The following is a 23400-nucleotide window of genomic DNA, read 5'->3' as shown; positions in this document are numbered from 1 at the left end:
CAGACAGGCCAGAGGAAGCTTCTAGGCAAAGAACTGCAGGTGCTGGCAGCTGGGAGTTGGGCTAGTGGCACTGAAAAGGTAAGAGCTAGAAGGATATGGGTGGGACACTGACCATATCTTCCCCATCAGGACTGGGTCCCCGTTCTGCTCCAATTGCCTATGTGGCGTTGAGCAAAGTTATGTAACCTCACCTTATAATGAGCATGTATCTTTGTATAAGAATAATGAATTTTTGAAAAGGATCTTATTTATCTGGCAGGAGAGTCCGGAGGGTTAAATGAAATGACAATTAAAAACGAAACAAAAAACAACCCCGCTGACAGTTACTGAGGGCTTTCTACGTATCAAACCCTATTTGAAATGCTTTGCATGCACTAATTCATTTAATTCTGGTGGTGATTCAATGAGGCAGTCAGTCCCTGCTATTGCCCCCATTTTATGATTGAAGGAACCGGGGCACAAGGAGGTGCAGTAGTTTGTCACATGTCACATGGTGAGTAACAGGGGAGTCAAATTTTGAACTTAGTCCCATCCACGACAGGTTGAACTTGGGCAACCCTAAAATCAGGGCTGCCATCCAGGACACTGTCAAGTATAGGAGGTACACATAGTGCTGGGTATGGAGTTGGTGCTTAATGTGTGCTTGTTCTCTTTCAGTTAATTAAGCTTTGGCCAAACTGCTCATTTGGCCAGCACTTGTCCTTCCTAAACATTTTCACAATCTCTAGCTTTTTGTAGCCTTTCAAAAAGCCTTGGGAGACCAGCTGCCTAGGCATGATACTGGTCAAGCATCCTGGAGGAATGGAAATACCCCTGAACCTCAGTGAGGGTAATGGGGCGTGGGGGGCGAGGGAGGGGCAGCAAGGCCTGAAAATGGCCCCTGATCTTTCCCCAACTTGTGTGACCCAGGCAAGTCCTTGAAGTATCCTCCGTGTTTCCCCTTATCAAATCAGGATACTGGATTTATGAAGTGTGGCTTCCGTGCTTTCCATGCACGATCATACTTAATCCTCCAGGCAACCCTGGGAGGTAGCTTTTATTATCATCCTCATTTACAGATTAGGAAATGGAAGCTACGAGAAATGAAATGATTTGTCCAAAGTCCAGAGCTAGGAAATGTCAGGGCTGGGAATCAAACCCAGGTCTGTGTGACCCCACAGCCGGGATTCTGAATCTCTGGCATATTGGGTTGGCCAAAAAGTTCGTTCGGGGTTTCCATAACAAAAACCTGAGTGAACTTTTGGCCAACCCAATACAAACATCCAGGATGACTGACCCGGGCCAGCAGGAGCCTCAGCCAGACGATTCATAGCACTGGAGGGGCCCCATGGATTCTGAGTTGGTTTCCCTCATTTTTCTTGATGATAAAACATGAAGCCGTCCTGGCTCAAATCAAGGAAGTAGAAGCATCATCACCGTAAAGGCATGAAATCCCGGGCGCAGGCAGGGATCCTACAATCAACAGCACGGTAACAGGGGGTGCTGCCAACCAGGGGAGTAGCTGGAAGAGAGGAACTCGGTGATAATACCAATCATCCCCGTGGTCACATATAGAACATCTATTACCTGCCGGGCACTGGGTTAAGCTCTTTATGCAGATTATCTCCTAATGGCCCTAAGAGGCGGGCTCCATTACAATTCCCATTTTGTAGAGGAGGAAACTAACACTCAGAGGAGGAAAGGAACTTACCCAAGGTCATATTCCTGGCAAGCAATGTAGAAATGAACCACATCTGTTGGACTCCAGAGCTGAATCTTTTTTTTTTTTTGGAGGGGGGGAAGGCTTTTTAAAATATATATATATATATATATATATATATATATTTATTTTGCCTGCACCGGGTATTAGTTGTGGCGTGTGAACTCTTAGTTGAGGCATGCATGCAAGATCTAGTTCCCTGACCGGGGACTGAAACCAGGCCCCCTGCATTGGGAGCACAGAGTCTTATCCACTTGGACCATCAGGGAAGTCCCCAGAGCTGATTTAAAAATCTGATTTAAAATTCTGTGGTGGGCAAAGTACTGACCAAAGTCTCTAAATAAAGAATACTCTCACACTGGAATGTAATAGTAATAATTCATATGTATAAAGTACTTTCCATTTGCAAATTACATTCACCATCTGAAATCTCACTGAATCATCCAAATAGTCCCAAGAGGTGGGCGCTTACACCATCACCATTTGGCAGGTGAGCTCACTGAAGCTCAGAGGGCTTGAATGAGCTGTCCAAGATTCCAGATTGAAGAAGCACAGGTTTGGGAACCAGACCAACCCGGGTTCAAACCCTTGCTCTGCCATTTTCATTCCTTCAACAAATATTGACTGAGCACTTAGCTGTGTGAGCTCTGGCAAGTGACTGCCCCTCTCAGAACTTCCATTTCCTCTTTATAAAAGAATATTAATACCACTCATCAAATCCATTCCCTCCCTCATCTGAAAATGCCAGACACGCATTTCCAGGCTTCCCTGCAGATAGAGCGTAAGCCTGTGACCTGATGCCGGCCACTTCTTTAAAAAGAAGTCTGCCAGGGGGCTGCTGGGAAAGGTTTGCCTTGCAGAAAAAAGAAAGTGGCACGTAAGAGGGCACGCTCTCCTTCACTGGTCAGATATCATGTGTCTGCACTTGAAGGCTGGAACTAGGCAGCCATTTTGTGAGATGAGGCATCCGGCCTGAGGACCAAGCCACCATCAGGAGTCAGAGGAGCAGAAGGACAGAAAGAATCTAGAGTCCTAATGGCATCATGGAACCATGATCACAAAACCAGCTAGGTGGAACTTCCTGTTAAGTGAGAAGATGCATCTTCCTCCTTACAGAAGCCACTCCCAGGTTTCTATCTGTGACTTGTAGCCCAAACTGATTGAATTGTTGGAGGGATTTCAATGAGATAGTGCATATAAAGTATCACTAATCAGTGCCTGGCACAATGAAGAGCAGCTACTCTGGAAATTATCTCAGGCTTTTAACCCTGAGACTTTTCCGGGGACCACAGACACTCCTGGCCTGGCAAATTAGTTCCCTGTTTCTCCTACTGAGAAAAGCCTGTAGTTTTCCCAGAAAGCAGAAACTCAGTGGTGGCCCAGCACTGCAATCATGTCACTCTGATGATGCTGACCCCAGCTTCCAAACAAGAATCAACCTGTTGCCTAATGGATTTTGATTTTCACTCCCCTGACGGGGAAGACGAGGGCCTGTGCTTTGGTTTGTCTCTGTGTTGCCAGAACATCCATCAATTATTAACAGTGGCAGCTTGGTCTTCCAATACTGCTATCAGAAGGAAAGGGCTTGCTGCAAACTCAGCCCCCCCAGCCATAGAGAAAGGACTCTGCTCCCTATTATTTATAACAATAAGCCCTATGTACTGTGGGTTAGGCACTGTGCTAAATTTTGACAAACATGATTTCATGATGACCCTGCAAGGTGGGCCTTTTATCTATACTTTAGGAGGCTAGCTGGTGGGAGGCTAGAGCTTGGAGAGCTGAAGAACTTGCCTAAGGCCAGAAACTGGGGAGGGGGTGAACACAGGCTTGGAACCCAGGCTTGTCCTTGCTCTTAAATATATGAGGTATGGTCATTTCTGTATCTCACAATCACCCAGCAATGATCCTCCACTTGACGTCTTATTCTGTGACCTCTGAGAAATTTCTACAGGCCTTGCTGTTCTGACAAGCAAAGCATCCAAGTTGGGGGGCTGGATGGGGGTGGGGAGGGCAAAGGACAAATGATTGAAGGAGGCCAGAGGCACAGAGAACTGAGCTGCAGGTGGGCTGGGAGGAAGGAATGACAGATTCCCAGACCCTGAGACACAGTGACTGACTGACTGCCTGCTCCATTCGTTCATTCCACGTGTAGTTATCTGGAGATCCTCTGTGTCAGGCACCACGCTGGGTGCTGGAAACAGGGCAGTGGATACCACTCTTGACTTTCATACTCTTGTGGGGGAGAAACGGAGAAACACAAGGAAGCAAGTAGAATTTCAGATGGTGCGTAAACCCTATGCAGGAAAGGCACTGCAAGATGTGACAGAGTGTAAGGGGAGGGAGGCTGTTTTAAACAGGGGTCAGGAAAGGTCTCTCAGAGGAGGGGACATCTGAACAGGGACCAGCTCCTATGAGGAATGAGAAGGAGTGGCCGGCCATGGGACGATATAGGGAAGAGAATTCTCGGCGGCAGGAACAGCAAGTGCAAAGGTCCTGAGTTAGGATAAAGCCTGATCTGTTTAGGGAACAGCAAGGAGGCCAGTGGGGCTGAAACTGAGTGAACAGAGGAGAGAAGAGATGAGCTCAGAGAGGTCATGAAGCTGGATTCGTGGTGAAGCGTTTGGACTTTATTCTGAGTGCGATGGGAAACCTCTCTGGAGCATTTCGAGCAGATGACTAATGTGATCCAATATACATTTAGAAAAGCTCGTTCCGGCTGCCGAATGGGGAATGGATTGCAGGGGGCAAAGGTGGAAGCAGGGAGACTGCGGAGGAGACTATGGTACTTAATCACTATGGAAAGAACAGTGCCTTCAAAATCACACTTGAGTTTGAATTTCTGGCTACTCCTGTTTGCCTGTCACAGGACCTTAGGTGAGTTACTTAACCTCTCTGATCTTCCCTCTTTGTGAAAGGTGGGATGATAGTAGAGAATTGGTATACGGCTAAATGTGTTGTTATACTTCAGACACAGTAGATATGTGAACAATGGCAGGATTTCTATACTGAGGGTCAACGAGCCTGCCTGCCTCACCATTTCAGCCTTGGCGGCAGAATATCCTAGGCCGTCGTCCATCTGCTAGGACTAGCCGGCAGCCCCAGCCTAGGATCACAGAGAGGTCATGAACCTCGTCCCTGTGAGCGGATTAACCCGAGGGAGAGATGAAGCTGTTGATTCCCAAACAGCACCTTTTGCAAGCCTGAGCTACTTGCCTAGCTGTCAGGCACCAACCCAAACACAGCCTTTTGCCTGCTTCTTCTGGGGAAGTGACCCTCCCCTCCTCTGCCCCTCACTCTCTTGTCTTAGGGACAGGGCAGGAAGGAGGGAGAGTCATATCTGGGTCTACACCTGGTGTGGAGGGGAAGAACCCGTGTCAGGCCTGGAAATAGCAAAATAAGTCTGTTGATCCTAAGCCGGTTAAGGGTGAATGACTGACTATGTCTTAAGTGAGAGGCTTTTTGGACATGAAACCTGGGGCAGGATTATGGCCAGAGGCAGCCCACAGCAGAGGAAACAGGCCTAGGAATCTCTCTGTCCTCTTTAGAGTCGACATGGAAGAGAGAAAACCTTTGGGCCTCTCTCCACCCTCCAACCAGCCACTCAGTCCTACATTCACTTGCAAAGGCCTCTCCTTGGGCAGACAGATCTGGAGAAAGGACCCCACAAAACCCGCTCCAGACCCAGCCCTGTAGGTGTGCCTTTAGTGGGGGGCAGTTGAGCCAGGGAGCACCCACAATGAGAGGCCAGGCTGGACAGGAGGCAGCCCTAGCTAATACATCGTGGCTGGTATGTAGGCTTCCTCTTCTCTTTTTCCTTTCGCCATGAATACATTTACCTGCCCCCCCTTCTTTGGCCCTGCACTCAGAGAATGAGTTATGTTCAACACGTCTTTCCCAACTTGGTTTTCCTGGATTTTGACATCAACACCTCTCTGTTCTGGGCTCCCCCTGGGTCCCGCATGGCCTCTTTTATAGGACTGCACACACTGTGTTGTCATTTACTCCCAAATCCCAGCACACTGGCCTCGTGAAGACAGGCCCCCACCTCTCTGAGGCAACCCCGAGTCCCAACCTGACACAGAGAAGTTGCTCATCAACAAATGACCTCCTGGCCTGGCCCCCACCCCAATCCTTTCTTAGTCCCTTACAGCCTCTGCTTTTTTACCTGAGAGCAGACAGGACTCCCTGGCCTACCCAGTGTGATTGAACCCATTCCTGCCTCTTTCTCCTGCTTTATTTTTCACATTGCCTCATTTTTTTTTTCTCCTATTTCGAAATTTACATCCTCTTCCGACAGCCAAAGCATCTTTAGAAGCTGCATCAAACCATTCTTGGAATCGACTCACCAAATTAAGAAAGACCAAACCAGGGGTGACCCCTCGCCCACAAGCATCCACAGCCAGCTGCATGCGTCATGGACGCACACACCCACCCCCCAGAGTCCCTTTGCCTCGTTTCTCTCACTTATGCTAAAACCGCCTGACAGTATCTCAATGTCCTCCACGTATGTCTGTAAGCTGCCTTCATTCCCTTCTTGGGGCAAAATGAGGTTATAAATATAGGGATAAGTATTAAAATTGCAGGGTGACCCCCCTCCAGCCCGGGTCTGGGCCTCCACAAGGGAGCATTATGTAGAATAGACCAAACTCAACTCTACTCCATCCCAAAGCTTTATTGTCTCTCCGTGCCCTTTTTATTTGCAGTGTCCATTCTCTTGCTGTGGGTTTTCATAAGTCTCTGTAAATCCTTTTCTCCAACAAAGTTGGGGTATAAATTATTGAATGATAAAAGGATGAGGTGGCCAGTGCCACATAGGAACAGTCTGAAGGGGTTGTTCGTCCTCACCTCTGAGATCTCAGCCATAGCCCTTCCTCTTTTCTGGTCTTCACATTTGGGAACTAAGCCAGAGTCCCCCAGCCGTGGTCCTCGATCTGGGGACACAGGCAGAATGCCCCAGCCCAGCAGCCCCTAGATTTCACACTCACCTTGGCAGCCACAGAGGAATTGGGCTTCTCCAGTAAGTCCCAGAGCTTTTTCCTCTTCTCGGCGCAGCACGTGTTATCGAACTCCTCGCCCTCCCGCTCCCGTAGGGTTTCTGCCTCGCGCTTGAGCTCCTCATTCATCTGCTCCTTCTTCTGGTGGTAGCGGGCCTGGCAGCAGGACTCCAGGTAGATTTCGTCGATGCCCCAGTAGTCGAGCTCTTGGCTGAAGCTGAGCGCGCACATCTCCTCCATCATGTGCAGCCGTCCGGTGCGGTAGAAGTTGAGGATGGAGGTGAAGGCGCCCGGGTGGCGGTCGAAGAAGTACTCATTGTCGTCGAGGCTGTAGTCATCGCACACCTCCAGCAGCGAGTCGTGCGTGTTGCAGTCACGCAGCTTGCCCAGCCGCGTGCGGGGCAGGCGGTCCAGGGTGCGCCAGAGCACCTCGTGCGCCAGCCCACCGACGTTGAGGCGGACGCGCCTTGAGCACGCCTTGCTGCGCACGATCTCCATGGGCTCGGGTGGCAGCGAGCTGGTGGAGCGTGAGCCATGCTTCGTCATGCCCGCCGGCATCGCTGGTCCGGCCGCCCCCGCCCCCCCTGCCCCCCCAGGCCGCTGTCACTGGAGGGCAAGGCCAGCCGCCGCGGGGGAGGGGGGCAGGGAGCGCTGTGGGCTGCTGGGGGTGCAGGGGGCCGCGCGGGCGCGCGTCACGGCCGTCTTCTCACCTCCATCCCGACGGCTGCGAGGCAGAAAGCAGACGCAGGTCAGCAAACAGGGAGCTGTGCGCGGCCCCTCCCCACCCCTCCACCCGGGCCCCAGCCGGCCTTGACCTTCCTGGCGCTTAAGCCGCTCAGGCCTGCAGAAAGGCTGGGCGCTGTCCTTCGCGCCGGTGCTGAAGCCCGCCCCACCCCGTGGCTGGAGGGAGGGGCCGCCCTTCGGGGCGGGGAGAGGGTCCCCAAGAGGCGCCCCGGGGGCCCAGGAGGCCCTACCCCGGGCTTCTGCCGCCGGGACCCGACCCGGCCGCCTGGGGCGCTGTCCGCCCCTTCGAGTGCTGAAACTCGCTTCTCCCTAGGTCTCCCCGTCCAGTCCCCGACCTGGCCCCGCAATGGGGAGAAGAGGGGAGCTGCATGAGAAAACTTTTCTTTTTTTTAACTGCTCATCTTTTCCTTCCCCCGCTCCGAGATAATTAGGATTTGAGGGCTTGGGGGTGGCAGCGGGATTGCTTTTTCTAAACCTTTAAAGATCGGGAGGAATTCCGGAGGGTTTCAGGTGCCCACCTGTCGGTCACAACAGACGGGGTGGTCATGAAGCCCCGCTGTCCTGAAGCAACCCCTCTCCCCAAGCCACGGGAGCATCTCTTGAGGTCTCTCTGGCAACGAGGTGAACCCTGAAGACGCAAAGCCAAGCTCTGCGCGGGGTCCCGCCCCCCCTCTGCGCCCCCTGCCCCACGGCAGGAAGGGGGAGCAGCGTCCTGGGGATGCACCTGGTTCGTCCTCCCCTCGCTCCTTCCCCGCCCCCCCCTCCTCTTCCTCCTCCTCCGCCGCCTCCTCCTCGCTCCTCTCCTGCGGTGGCTTTTTATAACTCCGGGTTCTGCGCCTTTCCCGGGGCTTGGAAGGGAAGGGGTGGGGGAGGTGGGAGGCGGGGAAGTGAGCTGAATTTTCTGGCCTTTTCAAAACGAGCCCTCCTCCCTCCGCGCATTGGGGATTTCAGGGGTTCCTCTGAGCCCCCAGGCATGTGAAGCTCACGCCCTAACCCCTCACCCCAGAATGCGGATCGCGCACCTCCCCGGGCCCAGGCCCTTCACCCACCCCACCCCCCAGCCTGAAACCGCGGAGCCTGCGTGGACCAACAGGCCGAACCGCGGCAGGAGAGCCCCCCTCCTGTGTCCCCCTGCGCCCCCGCCGCGCGCCCCAACACTCACCCCCAGGGTGGCCGCCTCCCGGGGCCAGGGACCGCGCATCGCCGCGGTCGCCCGGGCGCCCCCGCCCGCGGGCAGCGGCGGACCCGGGGCCGGGCTGGGCCCGGCCTACGCCGGACGGGCAGGCGACGCGCCGGAGCAGCAGGCGCTGCGGGGCCGGAGCGCGCTCTCCGAGGCTGGGGGCGCGGACAGGCGTTGGGGGCGCGGGTGGCAAGACCGGGATCGGGCGGCGGCGCCTCCTCCTCCTTCTCCTGCTCCCGCGGCAGCGGTGGCGGCTGCTTGGGTGAGATCAACAAGTCGGGACTGAGCTTCGGCTCCGCGCTCGCTGCGATTCTGTCCCGCACTTCTGAGCGCCCAGAGTCGGGCACCGAGGCGGGACGGCGCCACCTGCGGGTCGGAAGCGTGCGCGCCGCTTAACTCCTGCCTGCCCGGGCCAGCCAGTTGGTGAGGCTCGGGGCGGGCTGGGGTCTTGGGCGGTTTGGCCCTTCCCACCTGGGCTACCTCCACTGCCTGCCTCTCAACCCCGGCTTCCTTCATCCGGTCAACAACGTGGCTTGAGCGCCTACTGTGTGCAAGGCACAAAGATAAGCATCCGAGATACAGCTGTGAACCAAACGCAAACGTCCAGCCCTTGTGGAGCTGGTTAGAAACAGACCAAAACCAAGAATGTCAAAGAATATGTCAGACGGTGATAAGCGCAGTGGGGATAATGAAGCAGAGGAGAGGGATAGAGGCAGGGGTAGGGGGAGAAGATTGCAATTTTAAATAGCCCTTGCTTTCATGAGCATCCATTCTAGATTCTAAAATCTAATTCTAGAATGGAAGTCTAGATTCTAGTAGGGGAAGGTGAGCAATGGATACATCAACAAATAAATATCCAGTGTGGCAGTTGGTGATAACTGCTAAGAAGAAAAATAAAGCAAGGTGACAGGAAGAGAGAGTGAAGGGTGAGCTAGCTTATAAAGCCTGGTGATTCAATCATTCATTCATGTCACTTTGGACAGCTGGTTATTGAGAGCTTCCTGTGTGCCAGACCCTCTGCCAGGGTCAACAAAGAATACGTCCTCCCCTGGAGCTCCCTGTCCAGTGGGGGAGACAGAATCGATCAAATAAACTCCAGAAATGAATAAAAAACGGAAGGATTTACCTAGAGAAGTGAGCAAGGCCTCCTTGCTACCTATAGCAAGGATGCTATAGTTGGGCCCCATGTTTACTCATTTATGCTTTCACATACATATTTACTGCATGATAAGTAAATAGGTGCTGTGGACACAGCAGTGAGCCCCTGTTCTAGAGGAGAAAAACTGAGCAAGCCACAGTGCCCTAAGGTAAGATCCTTCCCCATCTGGCCCTTTCCTTCATTTCTAAAATTAAGGAATTCATTTCCATGGAGTTGCACATAATATTATTATATATTTTAATCTGTTCATTTCTCGTCACCTCCATCATCATGATCCGTGTCCAAGATGCCATCATCTTGTAGGTAGAGGCCAGGGATGCTGCTAAACATCCTCCAATGCACAGGTTGGAGCCCCACAATAAAGAATTCTCCAGCCCTGAATGCCAATGGTGCCAAGGCTGAGAAACCTTAGATTAATTTAATAGAAGGCAAAGGTATTTCCCAGTCTGGAAATGCTATTCTCTCAACCAGTAATTAGTGAGCACCTACTATGTGCCAGGTACTACTCTGAACACTGGAAATACAGTGAGAATAAAACAGGCCGTCTCTACACTCATGGACTTATATTCTGGTGGGGGATACAGTTAATAAACAAGGAAAAAAATAAACCAGATCATTTGAATTGTGTTAAATGCCATGAAGAAAAGTAAGTGAGAGGAAGTGATACAGCATGACTGGGAGAGGTATCAGCAACTTTAGATAGGGTGGTCAGGCAGGAAAGGCTTCCTGGAGGAGGTGATATATCTAAGGCAAGAATCTGAGGGCAGGGAGAAGACAACCATGTGAAATCCTGAGGATGCAGGTACAGGCAGGGGAAACAAAACAAGCAAAAGCCCTAAGATAGAAATGAGCTTGGGAAAGGAAGTTAGAGAAGTGGATGGAACCAGGCCAGGCAGAGCCCTTTGGGGATTTTATTCTCAAGGTTAAAGAATGTTTTTGAGTTTTTTTTTCTTAATTGTGATGGGAAGCCATGATAGAGTTTTAAGCAGAGAAGTTCCATGTGCTGGTATATGTTTCAAAGTGATTCTTCCAGCTGCTGTGTGCATTATGGGATTTAGGGGACAAAAGGGATCGGGCGGCGGCGAAGGAAGCAGCAGGAAGACCCATCATGAGACTTCTGCAATTGTCCAGGCCAGAGATAATGGGGTTTTGACTGGGATGATAGTGGTGGGAATAGCTGGGCAATTTCATAGCTACAGGGCTCTGACAGGGGAGAGTCCTCCCCAAGTCTGAGGCCAGTGCTAGATATTCCATGTCATTCAGATTTGTCACTCCAGGTGGCCCAATTCCTGCAAAGTTCTGGCTCTGGCTCCAGATTCAGATAAAGAACCTCTGTGTACAATTGGATGTTAGAAGTGCAGATGGTGCAAACAGTTCTGTAACTTTTAAGCAAAAGCCCCGTTGCTACTACTTGTTCATACACTCAGTGCAAAGGATTCAGTGCAAACTTAAGAAGGAAGTAAGTGTTGCCAGTGGCTCAAAGAGTGAGTTCTGGAGTAAGAATGATTGGTGCCATTTTTTGCAAAATGACCTTGGGCAAGTGGTTAAACCTCTCTGAGGCTCAATTTTTTTCTTCTGTGTAAAAGGAGGATGGAAATTATTATAAGGAATTTATAGAAAGCATTTACTCATGGCTAGCTCTCATTATCTGATAGATTGTAGGTTACCCAAGGGCAGGAGGTGGTCTGTCTTGCTCATCTCAAGTAACAGAAGACTTTACTAACAGGAGCTTAAAGAATAAGGATATTTAATTATCTCACATAAAAATTTAGGATGAGGGTGGTAGGAGAGTTGATTAAGCAGCTCAGCTATGTTATTAAGGACCCAGGCTTCTTCCATTTTTTTTTCTCTGTCTTCTTCAATATATTGGCTTTTTGTCCCAAGCTTGTTGCCTCATATTCACAAAATAGTTGCCACCACTCCAGGCATAAGCCTCCATAAAACCATATTCAAAGGCAGAAAGAAGGAGATGGCCAAGGTGGCCAAAAATAATTCCCCTTTTATCCGCCCCCGCCCCCGCCCCCAAAATCTCTGCCAAGTTCCATATCATGGGTCACATGGCCACTCCTATACCAATCACTGTCAAAGAAAATAGGATTCACCCCTTAGGGTTAGGCTAATTACTGCCCTTACAAAATTGAAGTTTATTTAACAAGGAAGAAGTGAAGATTAAAGTTGGGTAGGCAACCAACAGTGTCTGCCACACTGTTCCCATAGTGCCCAGCACAATGCCAGGTACAGAGTAAATGCTCAATAAATATTTATTGAATGAATAAATAAATCCTCTTATATGAAGGTATATAAGAAACTTATGACTAAGACACACCTCTGACTCCAGGAGTATCCAATCCTATTGGTGAGGGTGGGGGCAAGGTATATAAGAAATAAAACTGGCAAAGAGTTCTCTTATGGGCCCCCTCTCTGACTCCAAGCCTTTCATGAGGAGACCCTCTGAGATGCTTCACAGTCTCAAGTCAGCTAAACTGATATTTGTATACATCTTTTTAAAAGAAATCGTTAGTATGTAAGCAGTGTTCAAGTCCTCTGGGCAATCCCCTGTGCTAAATAGCAGAGGTCATGAGCTGGTTATCTGCAGACTTTTGTTGTGTGGCCATCACAGATTTTTTTTTTTTTTAGTTAATATTTAAATATCAGAGGGATTTCCATGAAAATCTGGATTTCTGTTTTCTCTTGAAAAATTAGAGGAACTGATTAACACTGGCCCACATTCCTGTGTAACATGGCAATTACAGCTGGCTCAAGAGGAGTTGCTGGCCTTGAACCACAGCCACCCCCTTTAGGCAGGATGTGCTCTCTATTATGCTACAGTCTCCACCTCTGCCTAATATTCCTCACTCAAGACACTTTTCTTATTTATGTTACTTTCCTGGCCTTGGTATAAATTTAAGTTCATGCATGTTGCACACAAAGGCCAAGGAAGTCCAAAGAAGTTGTCTTGCCGCTCTCTGTTTCCCCAGGCTCTGCGTAGTGCCCAATTTAGAAATTTTATGTTCTAAATGAAAAGACTATAAATTATTTGAAAGCACCTGGTCTTCATTTCTTAGAATTTTCCACCGTCATAAGCAGAGAGACTATCTAGAAATAAAGCCAATAGAAGGGATTGTAGAGCCCAGAGATTGAGATACTGAGTCCTTTCAATGTCATTAGAGCTCCTGGATCCAGCCATGCCTGAAGGCAGTGCCTCTGGGTTTCCCACTTATGGGAACTAGTAAATACCCCTTCTTACCTAAGCCAGATTGTGTTGTGATTTTGTCATTTAAGTCCCAAAGAACCCAACCGATTCAATTCTCTCTCCACTAACCAGAAGTTTACCATCTCCTTATAATGTACTTATAGGAAACAGTGCAAAAAGAGTAATAAAACTTAGAATGTTCTATGGAGAAGGAGCCCGGCATTGAGTTCAAGTATAACCATCTCATTCTACAGATGGGAAAACTAAAAAGCTCGTCAGGAGGTGCAGTAAGTATCCCGATGGTCAACCAGTAAGTAGGCAGCCAAGTATCAGCACTATGTCACAAACCACCTTCTGCTCAGGCCCTCCCGGCAGACGTCCCACTGAGAGGTGTTGAGAGTTTTCTCCGAGGCTGAATGAGGTCAAGTCAGCCCAATTCATCCATGTAAATACAAGTGAATCCCCGTCTAAGCTGGGCTGGCAAGAGACATGTCCACCTGAAGTCAGACTTTTTTTCTTGGACTCCATAATACCAGGTATCACTTATTTATAATCCCACTGAGTATCCTACTCAGGTATCTCAGCACCTCTGGGCACAGCCCCTTGGGAAGGAATAACTGTTTTCGGGTATGAGGGTACCCAAAGGCTCAAGGGATATAACTGACATCTCTGAGTGGCTGTCACTCAGGACAACTGCTCTATGTGGTGGCCTTGCCCAGATACAGTTCCAGTAGCCCCAGGGATTTTTCTAGCAGCTTGGAGTCCAGTCTTTTTGCCCGTTTCTCTTTTGCCCCAATAATAATAAATCATGAGCAAAATGGGGTTAATGATAGAATCTACCTCCCGGGGTTGCTGGTGGGACTAATGAGATAAGGCATGTGAAGCGCTTAGCACCATACCTAACACTAGCAAGTACACGTTAACGTAACTTCAGTAACTACACTGACAACCACAGTAACAACAGCTAACGTGGATTAAACAGTTACTATATGCCAGGCACTCTACCGATTAGCTGTTGGATGGTCTTTGAGTGACCAGATGTCTGATTCTAGTACTTTTTCAATCTAGCCTGATTACCTTTATCAAGCCCTGGGGTTCCTGGTCCAGGTTCCTGGAAAGTGGGTGAGCTTGATTTTCTGACCAACCCAAACATTTTCCCATTTTTATTTTCATCTTTTGCTCACCACCTACCCGTCAGCCCAACCACCCATTCATCCATCCATATACTCAGCCACCAAACTATCCAACTATGCTTATCTACCCACTCACCCATCAATCCATGCACTCATTCACTCACTCATCCTTCTTTCCATTCATTCACATATTCTAACCACTATCCATCTTTCTATCATTATCCAGCCATCTACCCATCCATATACCATCTGTCTTTCCATCCACCTGTCTATCTACCCATTCACTCGTCCATCTATCCATCGATCGATCGATCTATCCATCCATCCATCCATATGCCCAATCACTTACCCACCTAGTCACTCATCCACCTACTATCTACCCACCCATGCATCTACACACTCATTCATCCCACCACCCAATCACTCATCCAGCCCAAATATTCATGCATCTACCCACCACTCACCCATCCACCCAGCCACCCTACCCACTTTCTCAGCCATTCCCACCCATCTACCACCTAACATTTTGGGGTGTTTCCTACACACAATGCTCTGTGCTAAGCTGTGGCATGGTCTCTTGAGCTCCCTCCCTGGGAGGAAATGTGGACACGACCAGAGGGTCCCCACAGAGGGAGATAGGTAAACCTGCACGTAGTCCGTTGAGCCCCTTCATGGCCTGGACTTTGCCAAAGCCACTGGCTTCCAGGGTCTGTGGTCAAACAATGATGAAATACAGGGTGAGGATGGACTGAGGCATGAGCTTCCAACAGAGCAATTAGAGGTAAACTAATACCTCTTCCCCACAGAAAAGCCTGGGAACTCCAAGATGCAGTAGAAAAGGAGTGAGTCGGCAAAAGGAGGAAATAAAAGCCACAGAGATCAAGGGCTAATTAACCGATTCTCCTAAGATATCATTAAGTCCAGCCCTCCTGCCCTTTGGAGACTGATCACTCTCCTCCTTCCTTTCCATCGCCCTTGTCCACTCTGTCCTGACCTCATCTGCCTCCTCTCTCATCTCCCTTCCCTCATTTTATACTTCCTTGAATCCAACGTCCCTGCTGCAACCAGGGTTGACCTTTAAAGGCACAAGTCTGACCACATCGCTCCCCTACTTATAATGCTTTATGACTCCTCACTGTCCAAGATAAATGACAATCTCTCCCAAGATGAGAAAAAGGCCATTCTTTCACTTATTAGCACATATTTCCAAAGCACCTATTAGGTGCCAAGCTTAGGTTGCACGTTGGGAATCCAACAGTGGTGAAACCAATCTGCTGTCCTGGAGCTCCCATTTAAATGGGAGACATAACCAGAGACATTTAAAAATAATCTAATATTGATACTCAATATGAAGGAAATAAGTAAAAGTGTGAGAATAAGAATAATGGGGAGGAGAGGCAGCGACTTCAGCTCAAGAACTTCCTGAGGGAGTGATGGTGCTGATGAGTCTTAAGTCAGAGTGACCACCAAACCATAAATATAGAAGGGAGAGCAGGTGCAAAGGCCCTGGGGCAGGTGGGAGGGTTGAAGGAGATGGAAGACGGCAGGTGTGGCCAGGGCAGAGTGTGTATGAGGGCAAGAATGGGCTGAAAAGGAGTAGGAAAGAAAAACAGAGGAGGAGAGAAAAACCGTGTAGGTGAGGGTTGTCTGGAGGTTTTTGGATTTCATAGCAAGAGCATTGACGGGTTTTAAGCAAAGAAGTATTTGACCTGATTTTTAACTTCAGCATATAAAAGGCTGTTTTAGAACCTCTGAGGTCTCCGTTTCTGCTGTGCTCAGAGCCTCCAAACTGGGCACAATACATGACAAGCCCCTCATACCTTTTAGTAGTCACTCTTTATTTCTCCCCATACCTCCTGCCCCTTAACCCCTCGAAACTGCTAACCTACTTTCTGTCATTATTGATTTACCGATTCTGACATTTCACATAAATGGAACCATACAATACGTAGCTTTTTGTGACTGGCTTCTTTCGCTCAGAATATGTTTTCAAGATTCATCTATATTGTACCATGTACCAGTACCTCATTCCTTTTTGTTGACAAACAGTATTCCATTGTATGAATATACCACATTGTGTTTATCCACTCATCAGTTGATGGACATTTGGGTTGTTTCCACTTTCGAGCTATTTAATACCAACCCTTGAGTGGTTGTATTAATTCTGATATGGAACCTACCTTTCTGTGTTAGGGGTATTCAAATGTCCTTTCATAGATTGACAGTGGAAGCAAATGACAAATGTATTTCTTAATGTCCTTACCTGGCAAAATAAAACTCTGGAGTCTTTCTCTTGACTTTTATAGTACAGGGGTCTGAAAGGTCAAAGTCCTGGAGCTGCAGACCTCTGATAGAAAGTCAATGGCTCAGAGAAGCCAAGTGTTGTCCCTTTGGCCCTGCATGTGGCTCAGACCATGACTGGCTCAGAAGAGCATAACGCAGCACTTGTCAAGCTGGGGTGCAGTGCCCTTCTGCAGGCACGTATTGGTCTCCTGGAGAGAAAGACTACATTTCCCAGCCTCCTATGCAGTAAGGAGTATCATGTGACTAAATTGTGACCAGTGGGATAGAAACAGGTTTTTCCCCTCTTTCCTTCTCTCCCCTTCCTGCTGGCTGGAATGTGGACAAAATGGCTGGAGCTCAAGCAGCCACACTGGTCCCTGAGGTGGAAAGCACTGGTTACAGATGCTGGAGGGACCAAAGGAAGAGGCCTGGTGACTGTGGAGATGCCACACCACCTCTGATCTCCTGCATCTGCATGAGAGAGAAAGAAATGTCTGCTGTGTTGAATGTAAACATTTTAACGTATAAAATGTTGCTGTGTTACTTTGTGCCTCCATGGCCCCCCACAGATGAAGGACATTTGCCTCTGGACACTTTTTTTTTTTTTTTTTGGCCAAGCTGAGCGGCAGGTGGGATCTTAGTTCCCAGACCAGGGATGGAACCTGTGCCCCCTGCAGTGGAAGCACAGAGTCTTAACCGCTGGACCACCAGGGAAGTACCAGGACATTATTTTTACTCAAAGATTTGAGAGAAAAAAATGATTTTCCCTTTTCAATTTTTCCCAAAGCTAATATAATTCATTCCTTCCTGGGAATTCCCTGGTGGTCCAGTGGTTAGGACTCCGAGCTTCCACTGCCGGGGGCTTGGGTTCTATCCCTAGTCAGGGAACTAAGATCCTACATGCTGTGCGGTGTGGCACAAAAAACAAAAAACTTCTCTTCTTTTTAATATTAAAATAAATGCATATATCTGCATGAAGGATAGGTAACATTTAGTGAACTTGTAAGACACTTTTTTGCTTGCCTTACTTTGGGCTGTGAGCCTCTTCCCCAAAATCCGCTAAGGGTACCCGGTCCCTCCTCTGCCATCAGGAGGATTGTTGATAGAAAGATCCTGAACACGGTCTCAGGAAGCAGGGAGACCTGCATTTGAATCCCGTGTCTACTACTTATTAACCACAAGATCCTGGGTCAGCCACTTCACTTTCTGACCCTCAGTTTCCTCCTTGGTAAAAATGGAGATAATAATATATGGTCTGGAGGGTGGCTGGAGGTGCGACTTGATTCTGTCCACGAAAGGCCCTGTCCCAGAGCCAGGCACATACGGACTCTGTGCTCCCTTCCCAGGCACTAACCTCGCTATTCTGGACACAGCCAACTCTCAATCTGAATCACACTCAGAGGCAGTTCCACAAACAAGGGTGATTTAATGTATTTCAGCGCATTTCGACTCGACAATATTATATAAAAATAGAATTCTTTGTTAAAACAGCAAGGTGGAAAAATCACTGCTACTCACGAAACACCGTCTTTAAGAAACAACAAACATACAAATCAGTGACGCTGAGCCAGATGATTCATCTCTCCAAGCTTGTTTTTCCATCTGGAGAATGGGCAGGTGGGATGTCCCCAGCTCACCATGGGCGGGACCCACTGGTGGCAGGAGATGACCCTGGGCAGCCCTCGCACCAGGCGTAATGCACGCCCACGTGGTGGGCAGCTTACTCCTCTTTCTCTCCCTTCCCCCCACCCTGTGACTGTCATGGACAGAGTCTCAGGGTGGTGCTGGCGCGGCCTTAACGCCACTCAAACATGTGTTTGTTTCATTTTGTAACAGAGAAGAGACAGAGCTCAGGCTCCAAGCCTTGGTGACGCCAGCGCAGAGGACCCCTCCCCAGCGGATTTCTTTCTCAGTCACTTTCTATTTCTGGCAGCAAGCGATACATGTTGTTACCGGCAGAGGAAAAAAAGTCCCCTTTTTAAACAAATTTAAGTTTAAAAAATGAGACTGTTTAAAGGAAAATACCTGGTAAATAACAATACAAAATATAGCAAAAAATAATCATCACGATGATGGTAAAGAAACACTCCATTAGGTCAACCTAAGAATATTTCTGATATAGGTCCTGCAATTTCGTGATTCTAAAACAAGGTATGAAGAAATACAGTGACATCTGGGTACCTTCCTAAATAACCTGTAGCAAGGAGCTAACCCACTCATCTCTCCTTCTTTTCTCTATAGCTTATATTTTTTAAAAGAAGAAAGAAAAAATAATAAAGATTGAAACAAAGGTGGGTTTAAAGCATTGTCTCCCAAGCTGTACTTCAATATCTCTGATACCAGCTGGAGCTGCCTGGTGGGAGAATCGTCTCTTCCTAATGATTGTGGCTCCAAGGTGTCACCTTTAAAGGGAAAAGGCCCTTTTTTGAACACAGGTGAGAATCTAGTCTCAGTGACAAAGCAGCCCTGATTTGGAAGGGGGAAATCAGAAGGGCTTTTCCCCAGCACACCAGGGTAGCAGCCACGTACAAGAGATCTTCCTGGAGCTATTTCTGAGGCCTCCTCCCTTCCCTTCCAAGCCAGGAAGGAAGAGGCAGCCGAGGGTTGCCATGGAAACTGGCTCCATCCTCCCACAGGAGGCTGCCAGCCCTGATTTCCTGCAGAGTTAAGAAGCAGGAGGCAGTGGGGGTCACCCAGGCGTGAAGATGGGTTTCCCTGGGGATATCCCGCCTCCTGCCAATCACAGTGCCTGTCTGGGAATCCTAGGGCCGCCTGGAGGCTGAGGGCCAGGGAAGCCCCCAAGCCCCGGTGCCGCCCTGAGAAGAGACCAGCCCCTGGAACATTCAGAGATCTCAGGTCCTCTCTTCTCGCTCCAGCTAAAGCTACAGGAACCTAGCTATATGTGTGTATGCGTGTCCACATCTCATGAGATGCATCCACCCATGGGTGTCTCTGGCTCTGTCAGCTCTCTGATGCCAAACAGAACTGCCGGTCCACCACCCCATTGAGCCCAAAGAGCACAGAGCCACCCATCTAGCATTTGCTACTGGGACAGTAAGTCTGTTTGCAAAATTCTATCAGCTTACAAGCTGTGCGACTCTGGGCAAGTCACTTCACCTCTCTGAGCCCATTTCCTCAACTATAAAGAGGGCATAACCATCCTCTCTTTGCAGAGATGCCGTGAAAGTAGAAATACTATATCTACTGTTCCTGTCACAGGCATTTAGAGGGTCCTCAATAAACAGGACCTAATATTAATACTTGTCATCATAATAAAAGTTTCCAGGCAATTTTTCTTTTTGATCTTTTTTTTTTTCCTAAAGCTGATGCAAAGGCAAGTTTTCATCACTGATCTGTTTGATCAAAGGGTGGTGCACCCAGGATAGGATGGACCATTGGTCTGAGAACCAATCAGCGGGTTCCCACCACCTCCTACAATATCACCTCTAAGAGTAGGAACAGGGTTCTCAAACTTGGGTGTCTTCGGGGGACAGGAGGTGCTGTGACTAGAGAAGCAGACCAAGTAGAAATCCTGGTGAACCAGAGCCCACAGGCCCCCGATAGGGAGGCAGCTGCTACTGAGCTCTGGCCAGTGGTTGCCCTTGGGAATATGGGCCCAGTGTGGACAGATCTTTCAAGTTTTCAAGAGAAGCTGGACATTTTGAATCAACTTTCCCAAAGATGACAAGATAACGCTAATGTATTTTTTTTTAAATGTAGGACAAACAAAACAGGCCTGCAATCTGGACGGTGCCCACAGCTGGAGCTTCTAAGCTAGAATGTAGGAAACCAACACCTCCTCTTCTTTGGCTTGACCAGTCCCAGGAGCCCTGGCTGCTTCCTTTCACTGGGGCCATCCAGTCTGGGCTGTGTCTTGCTAACTCCCTGCCTGAGTCCCAGCGCTGGGAACACCAACCCCGTCTGGAGCCCGTAACTGTAACGCACAGAAGCCTGGTCCTCAGAGCCCGTCATCTGGAGGCTGCCCCCACTCCACACTGGGGATGCACCAGCATCGGGAAACCCTCCAGCATTTTCTCAAGGATCGGTGCGAACGGAGAGATGGGGGAAGTGTCTAGCAAGTGGGGTGCCTAGGAAAGCAGATATTGTAAGAGACTCTTTGGCTTTAGGTAGTTTAAAAAAAATTTGGGGACAGAGTTTATTTCAACAGACGCACAGCTAGGCCCAAATGGCCTTTTAGTGGCCAGCATCTGCTCTGACTGGTTAGGGTCTGGACGGCACCACTGTCAGGGCCTTGGACGGCAGCCCGTGGGGGCTGGGGGCAGAGCAGTGGGGTCTCCTAGTTGTGCCCCGTCTGCCCGAGCTTTAGTGGGTATCCTAAAGGTGAGAGGGGCCAGAGGGGCTGGGAGCGGAAAGAGCCTCATTTTGGAACTTAAACTTTGCAGCAGGTAATCCTCAGAGCTTTTGGTGTCTTTTCTTCACTCCCCTTCTTTCCCCTCCCTCAGACACAGCCTTCTAGGAAAAACAGTAGGGAAGGGATAATGCTTGGCACCGTTGGGTGTTCAAAGCTCTGTACCCAGGCCGAACGCAGGCACAGAACGTTGGGCGACTAGGGTCAGGCTGGGTGCGTGGAGTCCCATCTGCCCCGGAGCTCAAGGCCGGATGCGGTAACGGACAGGCACGTCGTGTTCCGGCTGCATCAGCCCGAAGCCGTACCTGCTGAGGTCAAACAAGGGCATCTCCACGTCCGGGCTGATCAGCTCCAGGTCAAAGCGCGCCAGCACGAGGAACACGAATCTGCAGAGAGACAGTGTTGAAGGCGTGAAGGGGGAGAGTGGGAGGCCTGTTTGGAGTCAGGCGGGAAAGCGATGGCGTCCTCCTGGGTCTCACCCCAGCTCTCACTTTGGTTAAAGTGGGAAAGGAGGGCGAGAGAGCAGAGCACAGGCATTTTCTGCTCACCAGTCCAGGAGCTCCCGAGTCCTGGCTGACGGCCTGTGGGCAGGAGTGACGTGGGTCAATTCCACATCAAAGCATTTCCAAGCCAGTGCCTGACTCTCCAGCTTTCTCTACTGCCTGGCAGCTGTGTGGGTTCCATGCTGAGATGATGGAGTGGGAAGATGGGAAGATCCTGGCCCCTGAGTCCCTGCATGGAGGGGAAGAGCCCCCCCAAACCCACAGCCAACGTTGTGTGAGTGGGAACTAAACCTTTGTTATACGAGCCACTGAGACTTGGAGGTCGTTTGACACAGCAGAGCACAGCCTCGCTTGTGATTAACACGGACAGTGACCCTTCCTGATTCTTCCCACCATACGCAGCCCAGACCCCCACCAAACTCCTGGAACCGTCTGCCTCGTCTGGGGTGCCGCTGAGCCACAGCTGCCTTTGTGAGATCAGAAGCGGGCACCCCTCCCTGCAGATATCTTACCGCTGTCTGGGAAAAACTGTTAGAATATACCAACTTTGCAAGAGCAGGCAGGCACTCTTTACTGCCACCTTCTGGAAAGCTGTCCTAATAAGTACACAAACCACGTGAGGATGTAATCAGTGGGGCCCTAAATGTGGTGGCAGCCCCACCTGATGTGAACTGGTTCCACCTGCCTTATCTTACCACCTGTGTTAATAAAGGTCAGGCTGAATCCTCTACTACTCTGGACCTTACCACCCGCTCCCACGGCGAACCAGATGCCCAATGCCGGACAGAATGCATGGCAGGGATTCTTTAATCTTATTGAACGAGTGAAAAAGAGGGAAGATGAGGACAGAGCAATGTCAACGTTCTGGGCAGGAGAGCTGGGCGCACACCTGGGCTCTGCCTTTTGTTTTTTGGCCATGGGATCTTAGTTCCCCTACCAGGGATCGAACCCATGCCCCCTGCAGTGGAAGCACAGAGTCTTAACCACTGGACCACCAGGGAAGTCCCTGGGCTCTGCCTCTTAAGGGGGTGTGATTCTTCCCACTCGGGGCCTCAGTTTCCCCATCTGGTCAAAGAAGGTCAACAAGGTGGGATGTATCCATTCCAGCTCTGAAGCTGCAGGATGGTAGAGGGTGAGTTTATATGGGTGGGGTGGGGGGGTGGAAGGTATCTGTACCCACACCTGGATTTGGATCCTGGCACCTCCACTCACCAGGTGCCTGACCGTGAGGAATGATTTGACCTCTGGAGTCGGTGATAGACTGACCAGCTGGCAGGTATCATGACAATTCACTGAGATTAAAATAATAACAAATGAGCTCAATTATTGAACACTATGTTCCAGACACAGTGCTGAGCATTTCATATCCATTATCTCTTTTTATCTGTCCCAAAACTTTATGTAGTGGGAACTTCAGTCGGTTCTGCTGTAACACTTGTTTTGAACATGTGCATTTGTCCCAGTGGGACTGACCTATTAGGGCAAGAATGAAGCGTAACACAAATTTCACATTTGCTTGTGGTCATTTCATCTGCAAGAAACACTGGGAGAATGAAAAACTGCACCCAGCTGAACCAAGCTGAGCGGGAATTCACAAAACGCACACACCAGTGGGTGGTGACCCACACCATTCTCTTCAGGCGTCCGACCTCAGATAACCCTCCTCCCAGGCTTCATCGTAACTCACAGCTCCATCCAATGCCCACTTGCATGGCAAACGTCAGGTCGTTTTCAAAGTAAAGCACCATATTTATTGGAGCACTTAGGCATTTCTGTTTATTCCATTTAACATGTGTAAACCTATACTACTGTATTTTCCTAGGTGCGTATCTTTTTGTGTGTGTGTGTCACTGATGAAGTTTTTGAGGGTTGGGCCCCAGCCCTATTTCCCCCACAATCCTGTGGTTTTTACTTTGTGACTTCCCATGGTGCGGGGATTTTTAGCAATGCACATGAAGCGTTAGAGCAGAGCCAACTGTATTATTATCTCCATTTTACTGTTGAGAAAGCTGAGGCCAAAAGCTTAATGTAATGTGCCCATTCACTAGCATAATGCCTAAACATTAATAATAGTAATATTAGTAATCACAAATAATAACTTTTATCAAATACCTACAATGAGCCAGGCAGTGGCTAAAGTACC

At 49.3% G+C, this 23400-nt stretch overlaps 2 protein-coding genes across 3 annotated transcripts in view; both read right to left on the bottom strand.

Annotated features, from left to right (window-relative positions):
- The window catches only part of KCNB1 (potassium voltage-gated channel subfamily B member 1), a 102825-nt gene extending 95392 nt beyond the window's left edge, over positions 1 to 7433 (bottom strand). Inside the window, exon 1 of the mRNA XM_032603768.1 lies at positions 6685 to 7433. Coding sequence (XP_032459659.1) covers positions 6685 to 7251 — 567 coding nt within the window. The 5' untranslated portion in view covers positions 7252 to 7433. The remainder of the gene's footprint in view (positions 1 to 6684) is intronic.
- An 8911-nt stretch (positions 7434 to 16344) lies between these two features.
- The window catches only part of PTGIS (prostaglandin I2 synthase), a 44380-nt gene continuing 37324 nt past the window's right edge, over positions 16345 to 23400 (bottom strand). The window contains exon 10 of one of the 2 annotated variants that reach the window (XM_032604820.1): positions 16345 to 16856. In XM_032604820.1, coding sequence (XP_032460711.1) covers positions 16625 to 16856 — 232 coding nt within the window. In that variant the 3' untranslated portion in view covers positions 16345 to 16624. Of the gene's footprint in view, positions 16857 to 17794; positions 21141 to 23400 lie in introns of those variants that run through there. The other variant, XM_032604821.1, reaches the window with a different exon arrangement.

This window comes from Phocoena sinus, chromosome 15 (genome assembly GCF_008692025.1).
Source record: "Phocoena sinus isolate mPhoSin1 chromosome 15, mPhoSin1.pri, whole genome shotgun sequence".
NCBI classification, from domain to species: Eukaryota; Metazoa; Chordata; class Mammalia; order Artiodactyla; family Phocoenidae; genus Phocoena; species Phocoena sinus.
The sequence above is the reverse complement of the archived record's forward strand: the minus strand, read 5'-3'. Positions and strand labels throughout refer to the sequence as shown.